We start from the raw sequence: 18,687 nt of genomic DNA, 5'->3' as shown, positions 1-18,687 counted from the left end.
TTTTAAGTGTAGCTGTCCAGTGTTCCCAGCACCATTTATTGAAGAGACTGTCTTTTCTTCATTGTATAGTCTTGCCTCCTTTGTTGTAGATTAATTGACCGTAGGTGTGTGTGGGTTTATTTCTGGGCTTTCTATCCTGTTCCACTGATCTGTATTTCTGTTTTTGTGCCAGTACCATACCATTTTGATGACTGTAGCTTTGTAGTGTAGTCTGAAGTCCGGGTGCCTGATTCCTCCAACTCTGTTTTTCTTTCTGAAGATTGCTTTGGCTCTTCAGGATCGTTTGTGTCTCCATACAGATTTTAAGATTTTTTTGTTCTAGTCCTGTGAAAAATGCCATTGGTAATTTGATAGGGATTGCATTGAATCTGTAGATTGCCTTGGGTGGTATAGTCATTTTGACAATATTGATTCTTCCAAAGAAGGACACTACATAATGATCAAGGGATCAATTCAAGAAGAAGATACAACAATTATAAATATATATGCACCCAACATAGGAGGATCTCACTATATAAGGCAAATATTAACAGTCATAAAAGGAGAAATCAACAGTAACACAATAATAGTGGGGTACTTTAACACCCTACTTTCATCAATGGACAGATCATCCAGACAGAAAATAAATAAGTAAACACAGGCCTTAAATTACACATTAGACCAGATGGACTTAATTGAGATTTATAGAGCATTGCATCCAAAAGCAGCAGAACGCACATTTTTCTCCAGTGCACATGGAACATTCTCCAGGATTGATTGCGTGTTGGGCCACAAAGCGAGCCTCAGGAAACTTAAGAAAATTGAAATCATATCAACCATCTTTTCTGACCACAGCACTTTGAGATTAGAAATCAACTACAAGAAAAAAGCTGTAAAACCCACAAACACATGGAGGCTAAACAGTATGCTACTAAACAACCAATGGATCACTGAAGAAATCAAAGAGGAAATCAAAAAATACCTAGAGACACATGAAAACATAAGCACGATGATCCAAAACCCGATGGGTTGCAGCAAAAGCAGTACTAACAGGGAAGTTTATAGCAATACTGTACAATCTTATCTCAGTAAACAAGAAAAATCACACATAAACAAACTAACCTTACACCTAAAGCAACTAGAGAGAGAAGAAGAAACAAAACCCAAAGCTAGTAGAAGGAAAGATATCATAAAGATCAGAGCAGAAATAAATGAAACAGAAACGAAGAAAACAATAGAAAAGATTAATGAACTAAAAGCTGATTCTTTGAAAAGATAAACAAAATGGATAAACCTTTAGCCAGACTCATCAAGAAAAAAAGGGAGAGGGCTCAAAGCAATAAGATAAGAAATGAAAAAGGAGAAGTTACAATGGACACCACAGAAATACAAAGGATCGTTAGAGACTACTACAAGCAACTATATGCCAATAAAATGGACAACCTGGAAGAAATGGACAAATTCTTAGAAAGGTACAACCTTCCAAGACTGAACCAGGAAGAAATAGAAAATATGAACTGACCAATCACAAGTACTGACATTGAAACTGTGATTAAAATACTCCCAACAAGGGAATTCCCTGGTGGTCCAATGGTTAAGACTGCGGTTTCAGTGCCGAGGGCCCGGATTCAGTCACTGGTCGGGGAACTAAGATCCCGCAAGCTGTGTAGCAGCACAGCCAAAGAAAAACAAAAGCCAAAACCTCTCAACAAACAAAAGTCCAGGACCAAATGGCTTCACAGGCGAATTCTATCAACATTTAGAGAAGAGTTAACACCTCTCCTTCTGAAACTATTCCAAGAAATTGCAGAGGAAGGAATACTCCCAAACTCATCTGTGAGGCCACCATCACCCTGATACCAAAAACAAAGATACCACAAAAAAGAAAATTATAGGCCAATATCACTGATGAACATAGATGCAGAAATCCTCAACAAAATACTAGCAGTGTGAATCCAACAATACTTTAAAAGGAGCATACACCATGATCAAGTGGGATTTATCCCAGGGATGCAAAGTTTCTTCAGTATTCGCAAATCAATCAGTGTTACACCACATCAACAAACTGAGGAATAAAAACCATATGATCATTTCTACCAAACATTTAAGGAAGAAATTATACCAGTTCTCTCCAATCTCTTTCAGAAGATAGAAGAAGAGGGAGTACTTTCTAACTCATTCTATGAAGCCAGCATTTCCCTCATGCCAAAACCAGACAAAGACGTTACAAGAAAAGAAAACTGTAGACCAACATCTCTCCTGAACATAGATGCAAAATTTTTCAACAAAGTATTAGCAAATCAAATAAAAAAGATATAAACAGACCCAGGTAAACAAGACTGCTCCTACATCAGAAAATTAATCCACAACATCAACTGACTAAAAAAGAAAAATCACATGATCATATCAGTAGATAGAGAAAACATTTGACAGAATCCAAAACCCATTCATGATAAAAGTTGCTCAGCGAACTAGGATTAGAGGGGAACTCCCTCAACCTGATAAAGAATATCTGCAAAAAACCTACAGCTCATATCATACTTAAATGGCGAGAAACTTGAAGCTTTCCTGTTAAAATCAGGTACAGGGTAGTGATGTCCCCTCTCACCACTTCTTTTTAACATCATACTGAAAGTCCTTGCTAATGCAAAAAGTCAAGAAAAGGATATAAAAGGTATACAGCTTGGGAAGGAAGACATAAAACTGTCATTGTTCACAGATGACATGATTGTCTGTATAGAAAATCCAAAACAACAGACAGAAGAACTCCGGAAACTAGTAAGTGATTATAGCAAGGTTGCAGGATACACGACTAATATACAGAAGTCAATTGCTTTCCTATATACTAACAATGAGCGAGCAGAATTTGAAAATAAAAACACAATACCATTTACATTAGCACCCAAAAAACAACAAAAAAAACTTAGATATAAATCTAACAAAATATGTGCAAGATCTATATGAGGAAAACTAAAAAATTCTGAAGAAAATCAAAGATGAACCAAGTAAATGGAGAGATATTCCATGTTTGTGGGTAGGGAGGCTCAATACTGTCAAGATGTCAGTTCTTCCCAACTTGATCTATAGATTCAATGCAATCCCAGTCAAAATCTCAGTAAGTTACTTTATGGATATTGACAAACTGATTAAAGCATTTACATGGAGAGGCGAAAGACCCGGAATAGCTATACAATATTAAAGAACAAAGTTGGAAGCCCAGAAATAGACACACATAAATATAGCCAGCTGATCTTTGACAAAGGAGCAAAGGCAATACAATGGAACAAAGATTGTCACTTCAACAAATGGTGCTGGAACAACTGGACAGCCATATCCCAAATAATGGATTTAGATACAGTTGTCACACCCTTCACAAAAATTAACTCAGGGTGGATCATAGGCCTAAAAGTAAAATGTAAAACTATAAAACTCCTAGAAGATAACATAGAAGAAGACCTAGATGACCTTGGTTATAGTGATGCTTTTTTAGATACAACACCAAAGATGTAATCCATGAAAGAAATAATTGATACACTGGACTTCATTAAAATTAAAAACTTCTGCTCTGTGAAAGACAATATCAAAAGAATTAGAAGACAAGCCACAGACTGGGAAAAATATATGCAAAAGATGTGTCTGATAAGAGACTGGTGTCCAAAATACATAAAGAACTCTTAAAAACGCAACAGTTAGAAAATGAACAATCTGATTAAAAAATGGGCCAAAGACCTTAACAGCCACCTCCGAAGAAGATATACAGATGGCAAATAAGCATATGAAAAGATGCCCAACATCATGTGTCGTCAGGGAAATGCAGATTAAAACAACAGTAAGATACTACTCTACACCTATTTAAATGGCCAAAATCTGGAACACTGACAACACCAAATACTGACAAGGATGTGGAGCAATGGGGTTGGAGGGTGCAAACAGTGCTGGGGGAATGCAAAATGGCATAGCCACTTTGGAAGACAGATTGGCAGTTTCTTACAATACTAAACATACTCTTATCATACGATCTAGCAATTGCTCTCCTTGGTATTTACCCAAAGGAGTTGAAAACATATCTATACAAACACCGGCGTAAGCATGTTTATAGCAGCTTTATTCATAAGTGTCAAAACTTAGAAGCAACCAAGATGTCCTCCAGTAGGTGAATGGATAAATTTGGTACATCCAGACAGTGGAATATTATTCAGTACTAAAAAGAAATGAGCTATCAAGCCACAAAAAAGACATGGAGGAACCTTAAATCCGTATTACTAAGTGAAAGAAGCCAATATGAAAAGGCTACATACTTGTATGATTCCAACTATATGGTAGTCTAGAAAAGGCAAAAAACTGTGGAGACAATAAGAAGATAAATGGTTGCCAGTGGTAGGGGGTGGGGAGGGATGAACAGGTAGAGTACAGAGGATTTTTAGGGCAGTGAAAATACTCTATAGGATATTATAATGGATACACATCACTGTATATTTGTCCAAACCCATAGAATGTACAACACCAAGAGTGAACCCTAAGTAAGGTAGAGTATGGATTTGGGGTGATTATGATGTGTCAGTGTAGGTTCATCCTTGGTTAAAAAATGTATTGTTCTGGTGAGTGATGTTAATGATGGCAGAGGCTGTGCCTGTGTGGGGGCAGGGGGTATAATGGAAATTTTTGTACCTCCCTCTTAATTTTGTTGTAAACCTAAAACTACTCTGAAAAATAGTCTTAAAAATATATTTAGTTTGGAGGATGTAGATATACATTTTAGAAATATAAATACCAGACAACTTCTGGTCAAGATTTTACCTTAGGACTTCCCTGGTGGCACAGTGGTTAAGAATCCGCTTGCCAATGCAGGGGACACGGGTTCGAGCCCTGGTCCGGGAAGATCCCACATGCTGCAGAGCAACTAAGCCCGTGCGCCACAGCTACTGAGCCTGCACCCTAGAGCCTGCGAGCCACAACTGCTGAACCCACGCACTGCAACTACTGAAGTCTGCGCACTCTAGGGCCTGCGTGCCACAACTGAGTTTGGAAACCCACTTTCTGTCAAAACCTACGTTTTTAGCTTCCATACCTAGTAAGGATTTCTTCATTGCTCTAGAACCAAACCAGGGGCATCATGAACGCTCATGCATCCCCTTTCACTAGTGATAATGGCTACTCGCTATGGAGCGTTTAACTGTATGCCAGGCACCATGCAGAGAGCTGCATATCTGTTACTCATTTCATCTTCACAGTCACTAATTTCCAGGTGAGATTTAGCAAAGTGAAGAAACTTGCCTAAAGTTACAGTTTTTCAGGGGAGAGGAGTCAGAGTTCAAACCCCTATGTGTCCCACCTTAGGAGTACTGGTGAAGGGAAGTTTGGATGATTCTGGATAATTCACTGTGTTGCGTGGCTTGTCATTCTCAGTGTAATCCCCTTCAGACAGCACTGAGGTCCATTAAGCAAACCCAGTAAAATCTAGGCTGGGGCTTGCAGTTGGGTTTGTGGGAGTGGTCATGTGGGCGGGCAAGCAGCTGTGGAGCCTTCTGAATAAGGCTCACTGCTGTCTGAGTGTGCAGGGTGTGAGATAAACACGACTGATAAATGTAAATACGCCTGAAATAGACTTGTCCCAGAGAGAGGCAGGATGCTAATTTATTAATTTATAAGTTAGGAATATTCCTTTTGATATCTAGATCATCCATGCCTGCTGGATTCAGTTTTTCTCTGGGAGGGAGCTGAATCAATAGCACTGAGTTCTCAACCTCTGGCTTCCCTCTGCTGGGCTGTCTGTACACCCTCCTCATTCTGACAGGAAGATCCAAGTGGTCAGTCTTCTCTTTTTGGAGGGGGTGGGGAAGAAGTAGATTCTGGTCTTGCCTCCATGATGTTATAGCTAGATTTCTGCAGTTGGATTTGAGGATTCTTAAATTTCACTGACACAGTGAAAGAGAGGCTCATGGGTTGGGTTAATCCTTCAGTTGACTATCCTCAATTTTTCTGGGTTGATTCTGTTTTCACCTTCCGAGGCAGTCTCCTTGCAGGGTTTCTAGAAAACCTTTATTTGTCCCCTGTATCAACTACATTAACATAATATTTAAGAAGTGGGTCCTATTTTGTACAGTATTTCAAGGTACTGTGATGTTAATGGTTCTTATTAGAGATTAAGTGCTCTGAAAGAAATAGCTCTTTGGAAAAATATAGTTTTAAAAATGCCTCTGTGTGTGTAAAATTATAGTTTCATAGCAAAAACTTCTTGGAAAACCTTTTCTGTAGATATTTAGAATTTATTGGGCATTTGCTCACTGTCAGGAATTGTGATAAGCTCTTTATTTTATTTATTTATTTATTTATTTATTTATTTGTGTTACACGGGCCTCTCACTGTTGTGGCCTCTCCCGTTGCGGAGCACAGGCTCCGGACGCGCAGGCTCAGCAGCCATGGCTCACGGGCCCATGCGCTCCGCGGCACGTGGGATCTTCCCAGACCGGGGCACGAACCCGTGTCCCCTGCATTGGCAGGCGGACTCTCAACCACTGCGCCACCAGGGAAGCCCCGTGATAAGCTCTTTAAATAGTTCATTTAATCCAGACACCATTTTTTGCCCAGCACTATGGGTTTGGGAAAAAAGGACCTGAACTGTTTCACCCTAGCATGTGACTTGATTTTGGCATCCAATTGAGGTAACATATAAAAGCCTTCTTGTAAATATGTGCTGTTTAAATTGACTGAAGGGCATATTAAGACCAGGTAAGGGGAGAAAAAAGAGACTGGGACATTGAGGATGGATAATGGAGTATTTTGCTTGCTCTGGGAGAAGGACCAGGGGAAGCGGCTAGGAAGGAGCTTTGCCTCAGGGTAGATCTTGGTGCCATCTTGTGGGTGGATCTGGAAAGGACCAAGCAGATCCACACCAGCTTCTACTAGGATGCCCTGCAGAACCCCAAATTTCCACACAGCACTGACGTAAAACTTCAAGTCAGATATCAGAATTCTGGTCTTGGAATCGGTGGATTTGGTTGTGTTCTGTCCATTGGCAAGTCCTGATCACTCCACCTGCAAAACACACCCCAGATTCATCTACTCATCTCCGTGGCAACTGCTAGGCCAGGCTACCATCGTCTCTCACTTGGACTACTACAGAAGCTTCCTTACTCTCTCTTTGCCTCTACTCTCTCTCTCTCACTGACTGTTTTCCACAGGTAGCCAAAGGGATCATTCATTCATTTATTTTATTATTATTATTATTATTGGCTGCACTGCACAGTATGCAGGATTTTAGTTCCCCGACCAGGGGTCAAACCTGGGCCCCCTGCATTGGGAGCGTGGAGTCTTAACCACTGCACTGCCAGGGAAGTCCCCAAAGGGATCTTAAAAAAATAAAAATCAGATCATTATCATTCCCTTGTATAAAACTTTCTAGTGGCTCTTCATGAAATTTAGAATAAAACCCAGTTTTCTTGTTCTGGCTTAGAAAGCTCCGCATCTTACAGCTCCTGCCTAGCCGTGAGCTCATCTCGGCACTCTTCCCTCTCCTTTCCTCAAATGTCCACCCTGTTCCCACCTTCGGTCCTGTGCTCTGCCTGGTGCTCCCTCCTCCACTCCTGGCGTGGCTGACTCCTCGTCATTCAGATCTCGCCTTCCACAGTTCCCCTTCAGAGAGGGCTTCCTTGACTCTGATTCAAAACAGCAACCCAGTTACTCTCCGTCAAACCCCTCCCTGCTGTGTAGCAATATTATCTGTCTTGTTCTCTGTTGAATGCCCAGTGCCTAGGAAACCATCTGATACATAGTGAGTGTTCAACAGAGATTTGTCAAATGAATGGATGCTGCTTTCCAGGTTCTTGGTCTTATTTCAGCTAGATACAGGTTAGGGTCAGGTAACTTTAGGCCTTTCCCAGTGAAGCATGAAAAGACCACAGGGGGCTTCCCTCGTGGTGCAGTGGTTGAGAGTCCGCCTGCCAATGCAGGGGACACGGGTTCGTGCCCCGGTCCGGGAAGATCCCACATGCCGCGGAGCGGCTGGGCCTGTGAGCCATGGCCGCTGAGCCTGCGGGTCCAGAGCCTGTGCTCCGCAACGGGAGAGGCCACAACAGTGAGAGGCCCGCGTACCGCAAAAAAAAAAAAAAAAAAGAATCCACCTGCCAGTGCAGGGGACACAGGTTCACGCCCTGGTTCGGGAAGATCCCACATGCCATGGAGCAACTAAGTCCGTGTCCCACAACTACTGAGCCTACACTCTGGAGCCCGCGAGCCACAACTACTGAAGCGCACGCGCCTAGAGCCCATGCTCCGCAACAAGAGAAGCCACCACAATAAGAAGCCCACGCACCACAAGGAAGAGTAGCCCCCGCTCGCTGCAACTAGAGAAAGCCTGCGCGCAGCAACGAAGACCCAACGCAGCCAAAAATAAATAAATAAATTTATTATTTTTTTAAAAAAAAAGACCACAGGAATTAAGTTCCTGTGAATTGGGCCCAGTTCCCACCATTGCCACTTACCAGCGCTTTAATAATACGGCTCTGAGCTTCAGTTTGGTCATCAATAAAATGGAGTTAATGAGCTTCCCTTACTCATAGGGTAAGGACTAAATTGGATTTAAATATGATTGGAAGCAAAGTCTTTAGCACATACTAGACACCTTCTTTCTATATTAAATCTGCACCATGTTGTCATAATTTACGTTTTCCCCTTCTCCTTCTCAGGACAGGGTAGGCATTTGGTCTTTGCACTCTCAGTACCTACCTCTGTGCTTGGCTTATAACATAGTAAGTAGGTGGTCCCCAAATGTCTGGGTTAATTTTGACTCTCCCCACCTAAGAACTGGTGTCTCCTGACTCTTGTCCAGGCTGTGCCCCTTTGATCAATTTACCACTCTTTGCCCAGAGAGAGACAAGATGGCCACTGGCTGTACAGGGAAAGCCTGGAGGGACAATACGGCTCAAGACAAAATCTGATTTATGTCTTTGCTATAGTTCCTAGGTTTGTAAACAATTAATATAAATTGATCCCAGCATAACTTTCTGTTTCTAATAAAAGGATGTAGGAAAAAGATCACATGATTCATTTGTGGTTCCTAGTGCTTAGGCTTTTCCTAAGATTGCTTCCTTCCTTTCTGTTCCTTTACAATATAAAATATATATGAAAATACTCTGAAAACTGGAAGTGCTATATTATATACATGTGTATATGTATAAGCTGGTATGAGTATGATTTTTAGATAAATGATTGGTTCAAAAAGATTAGCTCATTGTAAAGCAATTATACTCCAATAAAGATGTTAAAAAATAAATATATTACATTTTCAAAAGACTTAATAAAATAAAAATTTAAATACAGAGATAAAAAAAGATTAGCTGTTGAGCAAACATTCATTCAGAAGTATTTTTTGAATGTCTGCCATGTGCTAGGCACTGTTTTGGGTATTGGAAATATAGCAATAAATAAAGCAGATAATCCCTGTCTTTGTAGGCATTCTCATGGGAGAGACACTCCTTTAATAAGAAGAGAATAAAATATGTAGTGGGGCAAATGGTAACTAAAGCTGCAGAAAAAAAAGCAGGCAAGGGATAAGGGAGGGTCAGAGGAGTAGAATATTTAGACAGGTTGGAATTATATATCTCTTTCCTCTCGTACCCCCACTGGTGATCAAGATTGGTAACATAGTAACTTTGCCTCGCAGTTAGGTCAGTTAGGCAAACAAAAGAAAACTGATAGGTGGTTCATCAGGGTGTCTAATAATAATGTATTTCAGATTTCCATCAGCCATATTAACAAAAAATTACTTTAAAATAATAAAATACAAACAGACATCATTCTTATCTGATATCCCAATTTAACAGTCTTTTTTTAACAATAAATCTTAATAAATATATAAATATTTAAAAACCCAAAAGACTAAATTCAACAACTTGTATAATTACTGATATCAGTTCATGAATATATTATTGCTCCTGTGTTACCTAAAAATATCAGTTGCTTTTGAAACTGAAAGCTGTTATTAAAACTGATTTGAAAATGACTATTCCCTTCTAAATATTAATGTGAAAAATAAATAATTATTAAGAGGGCTATGGCCTGAAGCATTAGGTCAGTTTGATTCTGATTTTCATATACAAAGAAAGGATGAATGCACGAATTCTAGTAGTTCCGATCCCCTTATCCAGAGCAGTCGGGAAGTTGTTTACTCTTTGAGGGCCCACTGCTGACGTCTGCTCACTGAGTAATGTCATCAGATTTCCTGGTGGTGGTTATTTTGGGGGGGGCAGTGGTAAGTAATTGTCCGGCTCTGCTGGGACACCGCTTGACAGAGGTCCTGAGAGCCGGATATACCCTGTAGACAGGATGTAAGGTTAAAATGCAATCTAGTTAAGTAAATAAAGAAAGTATTCAATGGTAAAATAGAATTGCTGAAACATTAATGTTTTAAAATGATACTGCTAAAATTATACTGAAGTAGAATCCATGCTCTTTAAAAACATTAATCTATAGCTTCTTTTATTTCTTAGAATTAGTGCGGTGGTGAGTTATTTTTACAAGTTGAGATCATAAAGTTACTCTGTCCTTTGTTTGTAAAAGTTATTTCACCCACTTTGGGTGTAGACCATGTACTCAGAATTGTTTTCCCAGGAAGAATGAGACTTTTGCCCTTAGCTGTCCATTCTTTTTATTTATTTATTATTTATTTATTTATTTAACATCTTCATCGGAGTATAATTGCTTTATGTTGTTGTGTTAGTTGCTGCTGTATAACAAGGTGAATCAGCTATACGTATACCTATATCCCTATATCCCCTACCTCTTGCGTCTCCCTCCCACTCTCCCTATCCCACCCCTCTAGGTGGTCACAAAGCATGAGCTGATCTCCCTGTGCTATGCAGCTGCTTCCCACTAGCTATCTATTTTACATTTGGTAGGGTATATATGTCAGTGCCACTCTCTCACTTCGTCCCAGCTTACCCTTCCCCCTCCGTTTCCTCAAGTCCATTCTCTACATCTATGACTTTATTCCTGTCCTGCCCCTAGGTTCTTCAGAACCACTTTTTTTTTTTTAGATTGCATATATATGTGTTAGCATATAGCCGTCCATTCTTTTATCTCGTCCCTCAGCTTGTGACCGACACTATATAGTATGTGTTTTTTAAAATCAAGCTAGTCGTTAACATTTTAAAGTTTTATTAATTATTATAGCCTTTAGCTTATTTTTCTCCTCCTGGTTTCCTTAAGTTTGTACTGTTGACTTTCTCAAATTTAGTGATTTGAAAGCTTAGTATATTAATTCTTGTTTCATGACAGAAAGATCTAAGACTGTGAATTTTGCCTCTGAGTAAAATTTACTAGTATCCTGTAGGTTTTATTACATGACATTCTCATTTTTATTATTTTCCAAGCAATCTGTAGGCATAGTTTGCATTTCCCTCTCTGATCTGGCAGTTACATGAGTTTAAAAATTTCCAAGGAGGGGGTATTTCTTCTGTTTTTAATTTTGGTTTGATTGCCTTATGGTTGGAAATAAAGGCTGTACAAGGAATATGTTTTAAAGTTTTCTTTGTGACCTAGTATATGTTTTTACGATATTTATAAATATTTTCTTTCTGTCCGTTCAGACTTTATCTTTTGTCTCCTTGATCCTTCATAGCAAATTTCATGAGTATCCTCTGTGAGAGGCTGCAGCCGCTGTTTCACACAGAGGACCCAAGTGCTGTCCAGCAACCGCTTCATCCTAGGCAGTGGCACAGCGCTCCTGTTGATGGGTTTTCTGGTTTCTTTTGTGCAACTCCACCCTGCCCCAACACTGTAGAAAATCAGCAAAATGATTTCCCTTCTTTTTCCTGTCATTTTCTTCCTTCTCTTTCTTTTTCCTGAGTAGTTTCACTGTCTTCTCCAAGCAGTAGGCCTGTATCATTTCTTGTTCTTTCATTCATTCATTTCTTTAAACTTTGTTCATAAAAACCAACAAAATAGTCATTGTTCAGATTGGTCTCTCTCGGTGCCTCTTGCCTTCCTTCTCACTGCACTGTGGGAGTATGATTACGTAGAGCACATCTCTCTCTTTTAAGACTCTCTTAGACCTCCTGGATCATATTCCGTCAGAAATTCTGGCTTTGGCATCCAGCTGTGCCTCTTGATGAGGCCGGTGACTGCCCAGCTCTGGAGGATAGACGGTGCTGTGGGATGTCTGTGCTCACCCTTCCACCCTACTGCAAAGCCCTCCTCCTCAGTCTCAGGTCTAGAGTAGTAGCGACCCTCATTCTACACCTTCTGAGAGATGAAGTTACTACAAAGCAAATCAGAAACTGAGCCAGTGTCCCATAATTAGTAGACATCAGCTTCTAGCAGTTAAAAATATACATGGACTTCCTCCATCACGAAGCAGGTTTTGTTGCATGTGTTTACTGTAGGAGAGATCACTGCTTGAGGGGAGAGATGGGAGGTGGCAGGCAGTTAGGAAGTATCTTGTGGGAAGGTTTATAGATCTAGTTCTGCTGCTGCTGTGTTTTAGGTATGAAATCACACCCGTCACCCAGCGGCCTGGAGTAGGGTAGGGATCCCCTCAACACATATATACAGTGTTTCTGGAAAAATTGCAAAATGTGTCTCTTCCTCCAGGTAGCAACCCAAGGCCAGGGTTCATGGCTTGGGGCTGGATTTTAGCTCTCCATTCTCCCTCCCTTGTGCTCCTTTGTGCAGTGCACAGACTTCCCAAACCTTCCAGTGGCCCTGGGTTTGCAGCACAGTTTATAAAACTAAACAGACTGGTCAGTGGAATCCCAGATGCCACTTGCTGCTGTGTGGCCTTAAACAAAGTACTTGGAACCTCAGCTTTCCAAAGTAAACTCTCAGCATGTTGCAAAGGTTCAGCGAGATAACGTATGTTCAGCCCTTAGCACAGTGCCCAGTATATACTGAGCCCTCCACTGGTGCTATGATTGTATTACTTGTTGGGGTTTGGTTATGACACTGTATTTATCTTTGTGTGTTGGTGTTAAGTTCTCAAATAGATAAGCTTTTTTTTTTTTTTTTTTGGCCGCACCACGAGGCTTGTGGGATCTTAGTTCCCCGAACAGGGATCAAACCCGGGCCCCCCAGCAGTGAGAGTACAGAGTCCTAACCGCTGGACCACCAGGGAAATTCCCAATAAGCATTTATTGATAAGCACCGTGCTTGTCTGTAAAATGAAAGTGTTAACCGTTTCTCAACAAGGAGTCTTTGAGGTCCCATGGTTCTGATAGCTGGATTTCTTTTTTGTGTGTGTGCCATTTTAGATGTAAGATTTCGTTGTCCATCAGGGGAAAGATGGGAGTAGACGTGGAAGAAACCAATGTTCATTCAGTGTCTAATCTTTGGGGGCTCTTTATATTGTAATCTCACGTGATCTCTTTAACACATGAGGAATTGAGGCCGAAGGTTGGGTGATTCACTTAGAGTCACACACAGCTAGGAAAAGAAAAGCTGGGATCAGACTCATTTTATGTGTCCTTCTCTGCTCTCCACCTTTCCTGGGGTTTATAAGGAGATAACTGAGATCCCTGTGTCTAATAAGTATTTACGTAATTTTTCTCTAGAGTAGAAATTTCATTTTCATCTGTGGCACTGATGAGAGAAAAATTTAAGCAAGCTTATCTTTTTTTTTTTCTCTTTTCATTTTTAAGCAGATCTTTTTCTTGCAGGTAGCAGTAGCTGATATACAATTTGGCCCCATGAGATTTCATCCAGATCAGCTCCAGGTAATAATATACCATGCTGTAATTTTCACCTTGATTTTCTTTAAAGACGGGGAGGGAGAGGGTCTAAAGTTATACATTGAAAATAATCTTCTGTTTTAGATAAAATATTGGATCAATGTTGAATTCCCTGAACTTGATAGCAGTACTACAGGTATATCAGGGAATGTACTCTTCTTAGAAATACACATTGAGGTATTTAGAGATGAAATGTCTGCAACCTACTTTAAAAGGTTCAGCAATAAAATAATATGTATAATTGTGTGTGTGTGTGTACGTGTGTAGTATGTATGTGGAGAGAGAGAGAAAGCAAAGGTGGCAAAATGTTAACAATTGATGAAACTAGAAGAAGGGTGTCCTAGCATTTATTGTCATTCATGACTTTTTGTAGGTTTGAAATTTTCCAATGTAGAGAGTAAAAGCATGGTCTACTGTTACTGAATCAGCTTTAGCAGAGAGAAAATATCTATAAATTTTCTAATCCAAAATATTAAAATAACCAATTGAAATTTAGCTCCAGCGTTACTTGATGCTTCCTGTACACAAACGCATGCTCACTGTTACATTTTTTAAAATGTGAAAAGGACTGGCAGAAATGTGCTCTTGGGACTTCCCTAGTGGTCCAGTGGTTAAGACTCCACGGTCCCAATGCAGGGGGCCTGGGTTTGATCCCTGGTCAGGGAACTAAGATCCCACATGCTGTGCAGCACAGAAGAAATGTGCTCTCTTAACTCTTTGCACTTGTGGTATTTATGCACCTGGGTAAGCTTAGAGGGACTGAGTCTTGGGGAATGGGGTTTCTGTCAGCTTTGCAGTCTCTTTCCCTTAGGCTGTCCCACCTTGACTGTACAACATACCACAGTTTCCCTCCGTTAGTCAGTCTGAGTGTGAAGGGATGGAGCAGTGCGCTCCTGCCCCAGGTTTGGCGTGGCGGCTTGGCAGCGCAGGGGAAAGGGCAGCAGACGCAGGCCTCGCCCATCCAGGCCAGGCAGGAGGACAGCCAGCTGTCTCTTGCACCTGGTGCTGTTCTTGTGTCACTAAACGGGCAGTTTTTGAGTTGTAACGTTTTGGTCTACTTTAAGTCTCCTCTCTTATAATCAAAGGAATTTTTTTTTTTAACTTGAAGGAATTACATAAAGTCTTGAGTCAGAATACTTAAATGTATTATTTAAAGTATTAAGTATTCTGGGAGTTTGACTGAAATATTGGTGTTTGCCATCTAAGGACTTACCTAGTTAACTTACTGTTAACTAAAATAAATATTTGTGTTTTTTAATTGATTCAGTTTTAAGATAAAGTACTTAATCAAGTCTTTGTTGAGTTCTTCCAGTGGGCTTATTAGCAAAAGAAATAAGCCTATGATCCATGCACTGACTTCCAGACTAAGAACAGATAGAATAGCACTCATTTCAGGGAGCTGAGTGATAACGTCCCAGGGTTACATGTAGGAAAAGGATTTACTCAACAGATCGTTATGCTCACATCTGTGTACTTGTCTTGAAAACACTTGGGAGTTTTCTGTGGCTTGTTAAGAAATGACAATTCTAACGGCACCTTTCTTTTTTTTTTTTTTTTAAAAGTGTTCATGCTTTTTTGATTCAGGTACTTTTAGTGTTTCCCAAAGAAGATAAGCAGTGTAATGGATTCTGTAGGGCATGTGAAAAAGCAGGGTTTAAGTGTACAGTTATCAAGGAGGCTCAGACGGCCCTTGCCTGTTTCCTGGACAAACATCATGACATCATCATCATTGACCACAGAAATCCCCAACAGCTGGACGGGGAGGTGCTGTGCAGGTAAGCCTGAGACTCAGGCCTCAAGAGTCCCGCTGGCATTTGTGACAGTAAACGCAGCCCCAAATACATTAGGTTAAATTCAGTGTCTTTTAAGTTGCCTTCCATGCAAATAAAATAAGCAAGACATTAGAATATTATTATTTCTGGGAGGGATCTCTATCTCTTTTGTTTTGTTTTGCTTTGCTTAAAACAGAAAATCTGAATGTGAACCGTTAAGGGTTAAGATGAAATCCTGTATGTAATTAACCACAACTGTCACCTGCATAGTACTGCAACAAGAGTTATTATAGTTTTCTAGATGTTTTTAAAGTTATAAAAATTTTGAAAATTGTCTTCTAATGTTAGGTGTATGTGCCTTGTTTCTCATACTTGCAGAATATCAATATCATGAGAGAATTTGGGTAGCAGACATAAATCTAAGAAAAGTACTTTCTAAAGAAAGTCATTTGCTGCTGATGGAAGCAAGGCGAAAGTGAAATATCAATTTTATTTGAAAGAAAACTTTTATGTTGGGGAAGACAAATCATAATTTCAATATAATGTAAAATTTTATAATGTATTAATTTTAAGGACATTTAAATGTTGACCTTTAGGAGATAGAAAAGGTTGAAAACCAAATATAACAGGAGTTAAAAACTGAGCTGACAGGAAAATGACATCCTCTCAGAAGGTTGTTTACAGGTACATGGTGATTTCCATGTACTTGAGAGTTCACCTTTCAGGTAGTCAGATGAGGTGGCTTTTACCCAGGTGCGATCCACCTCCAGTAAAGCTTCGCTCGGGCCTTGCTCTGTGTTGCCTGCCATGCTGCCCGTGTCCCTTTCCTGTTTCTGTCTGGCTGATGGCAGTTAGCCATTGTCACTGGAGCCCAGACTTGTTTGACGTGTTATCTGACAGCACACCCATGAGGGATGTGGAGATGTGGAGAGAGCTCTGACCCTGGGTCCTATGCTCGGCTCTTCCCTTGCCCAGCTGCCTTTGGGTAACTCTCTGTCTTCTCTGAGGATGTGTTTTCTCAGCTGTAAATTTGGAACACTTGGTTTCCAAGATCCCTTCTCTCTCTAGCATTTGATGGATAGCACTCAGAGGAAGGGAAGAAAATATCTTAGATACATGGTGCTTTTAGTCTTAGTAGACTGCTGCTAGGCCGGAGAAATATCTAAGGAGAGCCAAAGAGCCCAAACAGAAAAGGTGAAGGGGGATGAGGTGCTGAGGACAACTTGGCTTCCTTCACAGTCTTGTCCTGGCCACAGGTATGTGCTGGACAATGACATTCATACTCATAAAGATGGCTCTGCTAGACTGTCCTGTGTTATAAAAGAAAAACTAAGTTGTGGTAGTTATGGTCTACTTTTTTTTATTGTGGTAAGGTACACATAACATACAATTATGCTCCACTTTTTGAAGGAGGAGAAAGTACTGTTGTTACACATTTTGGGAATATTCTAAACAAATAGGGTAACTCATTCAGCAAATTTATAAATTTACAACTTATACAGTTTTAAAACAGAGAAAGTGACCTGGGTTGCTTAACGTGCGGTTTTAGAGAAGCTTAGACTGTCATGAGTGCATGTCTTCTACCAAGTCCCCACCACCCTCCATCCAGCCTCTGATGGGGGTTAGGGTTTCCCAAGGGAGAGTTCTGAGTTTCATAAGTTCTCCTCCATGTTGAGTCCAGCTCTGTCCATATTTGGCCCCAGATTTCCAACATTTGAGGACAGGAGTGGTCTTTTCTGGTTGGAGCACATCCTCACTGCCGTCAGCGGCTTCTCACAGAGTGTGGTTCATGTTCCAGCCCCGTCAAGGAGGCCTCCTCTGAGTACCTTCTTCCAATCAAGACCTCTTGTAGGCGTGGCTCCCGAACTGAGAAGCTCGCGGGTTTGGGTAGGTGAGCGTAGAGTAAGCAGAGCCGTCACCCCCGTGTTAGCCAGAGAGCAGACCTCTACAGAGGCACCCCGGTCACGCTCCTTTCCTGACAGCTGTGTCACAGCCCTGGCCAAGAATCGGAAGTCTTTCTTGCTAGCTGTGTTCTACCACGTCACTTTTGTCTTGTTGGCTGAGGATTTGGAGGACAAGGGGTGGGAGGAGTCCTTGTGCCATTTGTAGTGAGTTTTCTAGAGGCAGGAGTGGGCCCTGATTTACTTTCCTAGTCAGTTTCATCTCACTTCTGGCCCTTACCTGGTTTATCTCCCTTAAGATCATCTGCCCACTGTGGACTGTTCCTTCAAGGAATCTTTCCAGGCCGTCCCTCCTGAACCTGCTCACCCTCTCTCTCCACTTACACTGCTCACTAAGAGACCTTAGCCCTGGCAGAGCCCCGTCTGTCCCTATTTCTTCCTTTTGGGATACCTGATCAACACCCCCTGTGAAGGGTTTTTCATCAGTTGCTGATGTGTCTAAATGATTAGCATTCAGCTGTATCTCTCTACTGGGGGCATGTGGAACTCCTTACACTCCTTATCAGATGCCTTCCTAGAGGTTAGATATTCTGTGTCTGCGATATTTTCAAACTCACCAGTTCAGAGAACCCTACTTGGCAGGTCTTCTTTGTTCAGGACACTGTGCTTGTTACCAGAGCTATACAGGTGAATAAGACATGGTTCTTGCCTCTGAGGAACAAATGCTTTTGTTGGCGGGGGCAAGCGAGCGATTTCAGCACAGCTCATAGATGCCCACAGAGGAGGTATGCTGCGGTTGCCTGTGTCTAGGAGGGCTTCACAAGGGGGTGTTTGAGTTGAGTCCCAAAGGATAAGCGGGAGTTCTGAAAGGAAGGACGGTGGAGAAAACATTCTGGGTGGAGGAAGCAGCATGTGTAGGACCGGGCAGGGTGTCCAGGGCTCCTCTGCCTGGTGTCAGGTGGCTGCTGGATCCAGCAGGTACGGGCCCTGCCTCAGGGTGAAGCTGGAGCAGCAGACGAGCCTGATCTGGAGGGCCTTGTGTGCTGAGCCAAAGGCTTTGGAGTCTGCCCTGTAGGCAGTTGAGACCCTGGCGTAGTCTGCGTATTCTACGCAGGGGAGTGTCCGGAGTGCACTGCCAGAGCACTGTGGCTGCCGCCTGGAGAGTGGAGAAGGAGATGGAAGGAGCGGAGGCCTGTCAGCCAGCTGTGAGGCTGAGGTCAGGGCCTCCTCCCAACTTCCTGTAGAGACAAAAACTGACCACAGCAATGAACGAACCAAAGATAAGATGACAGATATGTCAGAAGTTGGGAGACG

General features: G+C 41.4%; 1 protein-coding gene across 1 annotated transcript in view; it reads left to right on the top strand.

Moving 5' to 3' along the window:
- The window catches only part of PDE8A (phosphodiesterase 8A), a 95,703-nt gene that overhangs the window by 13,858 nt on the left and 63,158 nt on the right, over nt 1-18,687 (top strand). The window contains exons 2-3 of the mRNA XM_027089414.1: nt 13,629-13,685; nt 15,285-15,475. Coding sequence (XP_026945215.1) covers nt 13,629-13,685; nt 15,285-15,475 — 248 coding nt within the window. The remainder of the gene's footprint in view (nt 1-13,628; nt 13,686-15,284; nt 15,476-18,687) is intronic.

The sequence above is a fragment of the Aethalodelphis obliquidens genome, unplaced genomic scaffold (genome assembly GCF_003676395.1).
Source record: "Aethalodelphis obliquidens isolate GAN/ISIS:26980383/991018 unplaced genomic scaffold, ASM367639v1 scaffold65, whole genome shotgun sequence".
Lineage (NCBI taxonomy): Eukaryota > Metazoa > Chordata > Mammalia > Artiodactyla > Delphinidae > Aethalodelphis > Aethalodelphis obliquidens.
The sequence above is the reverse complement of the archived record's forward strand: the minus strand, read 5'-3'. Positions and strand labels throughout refer to the sequence as shown.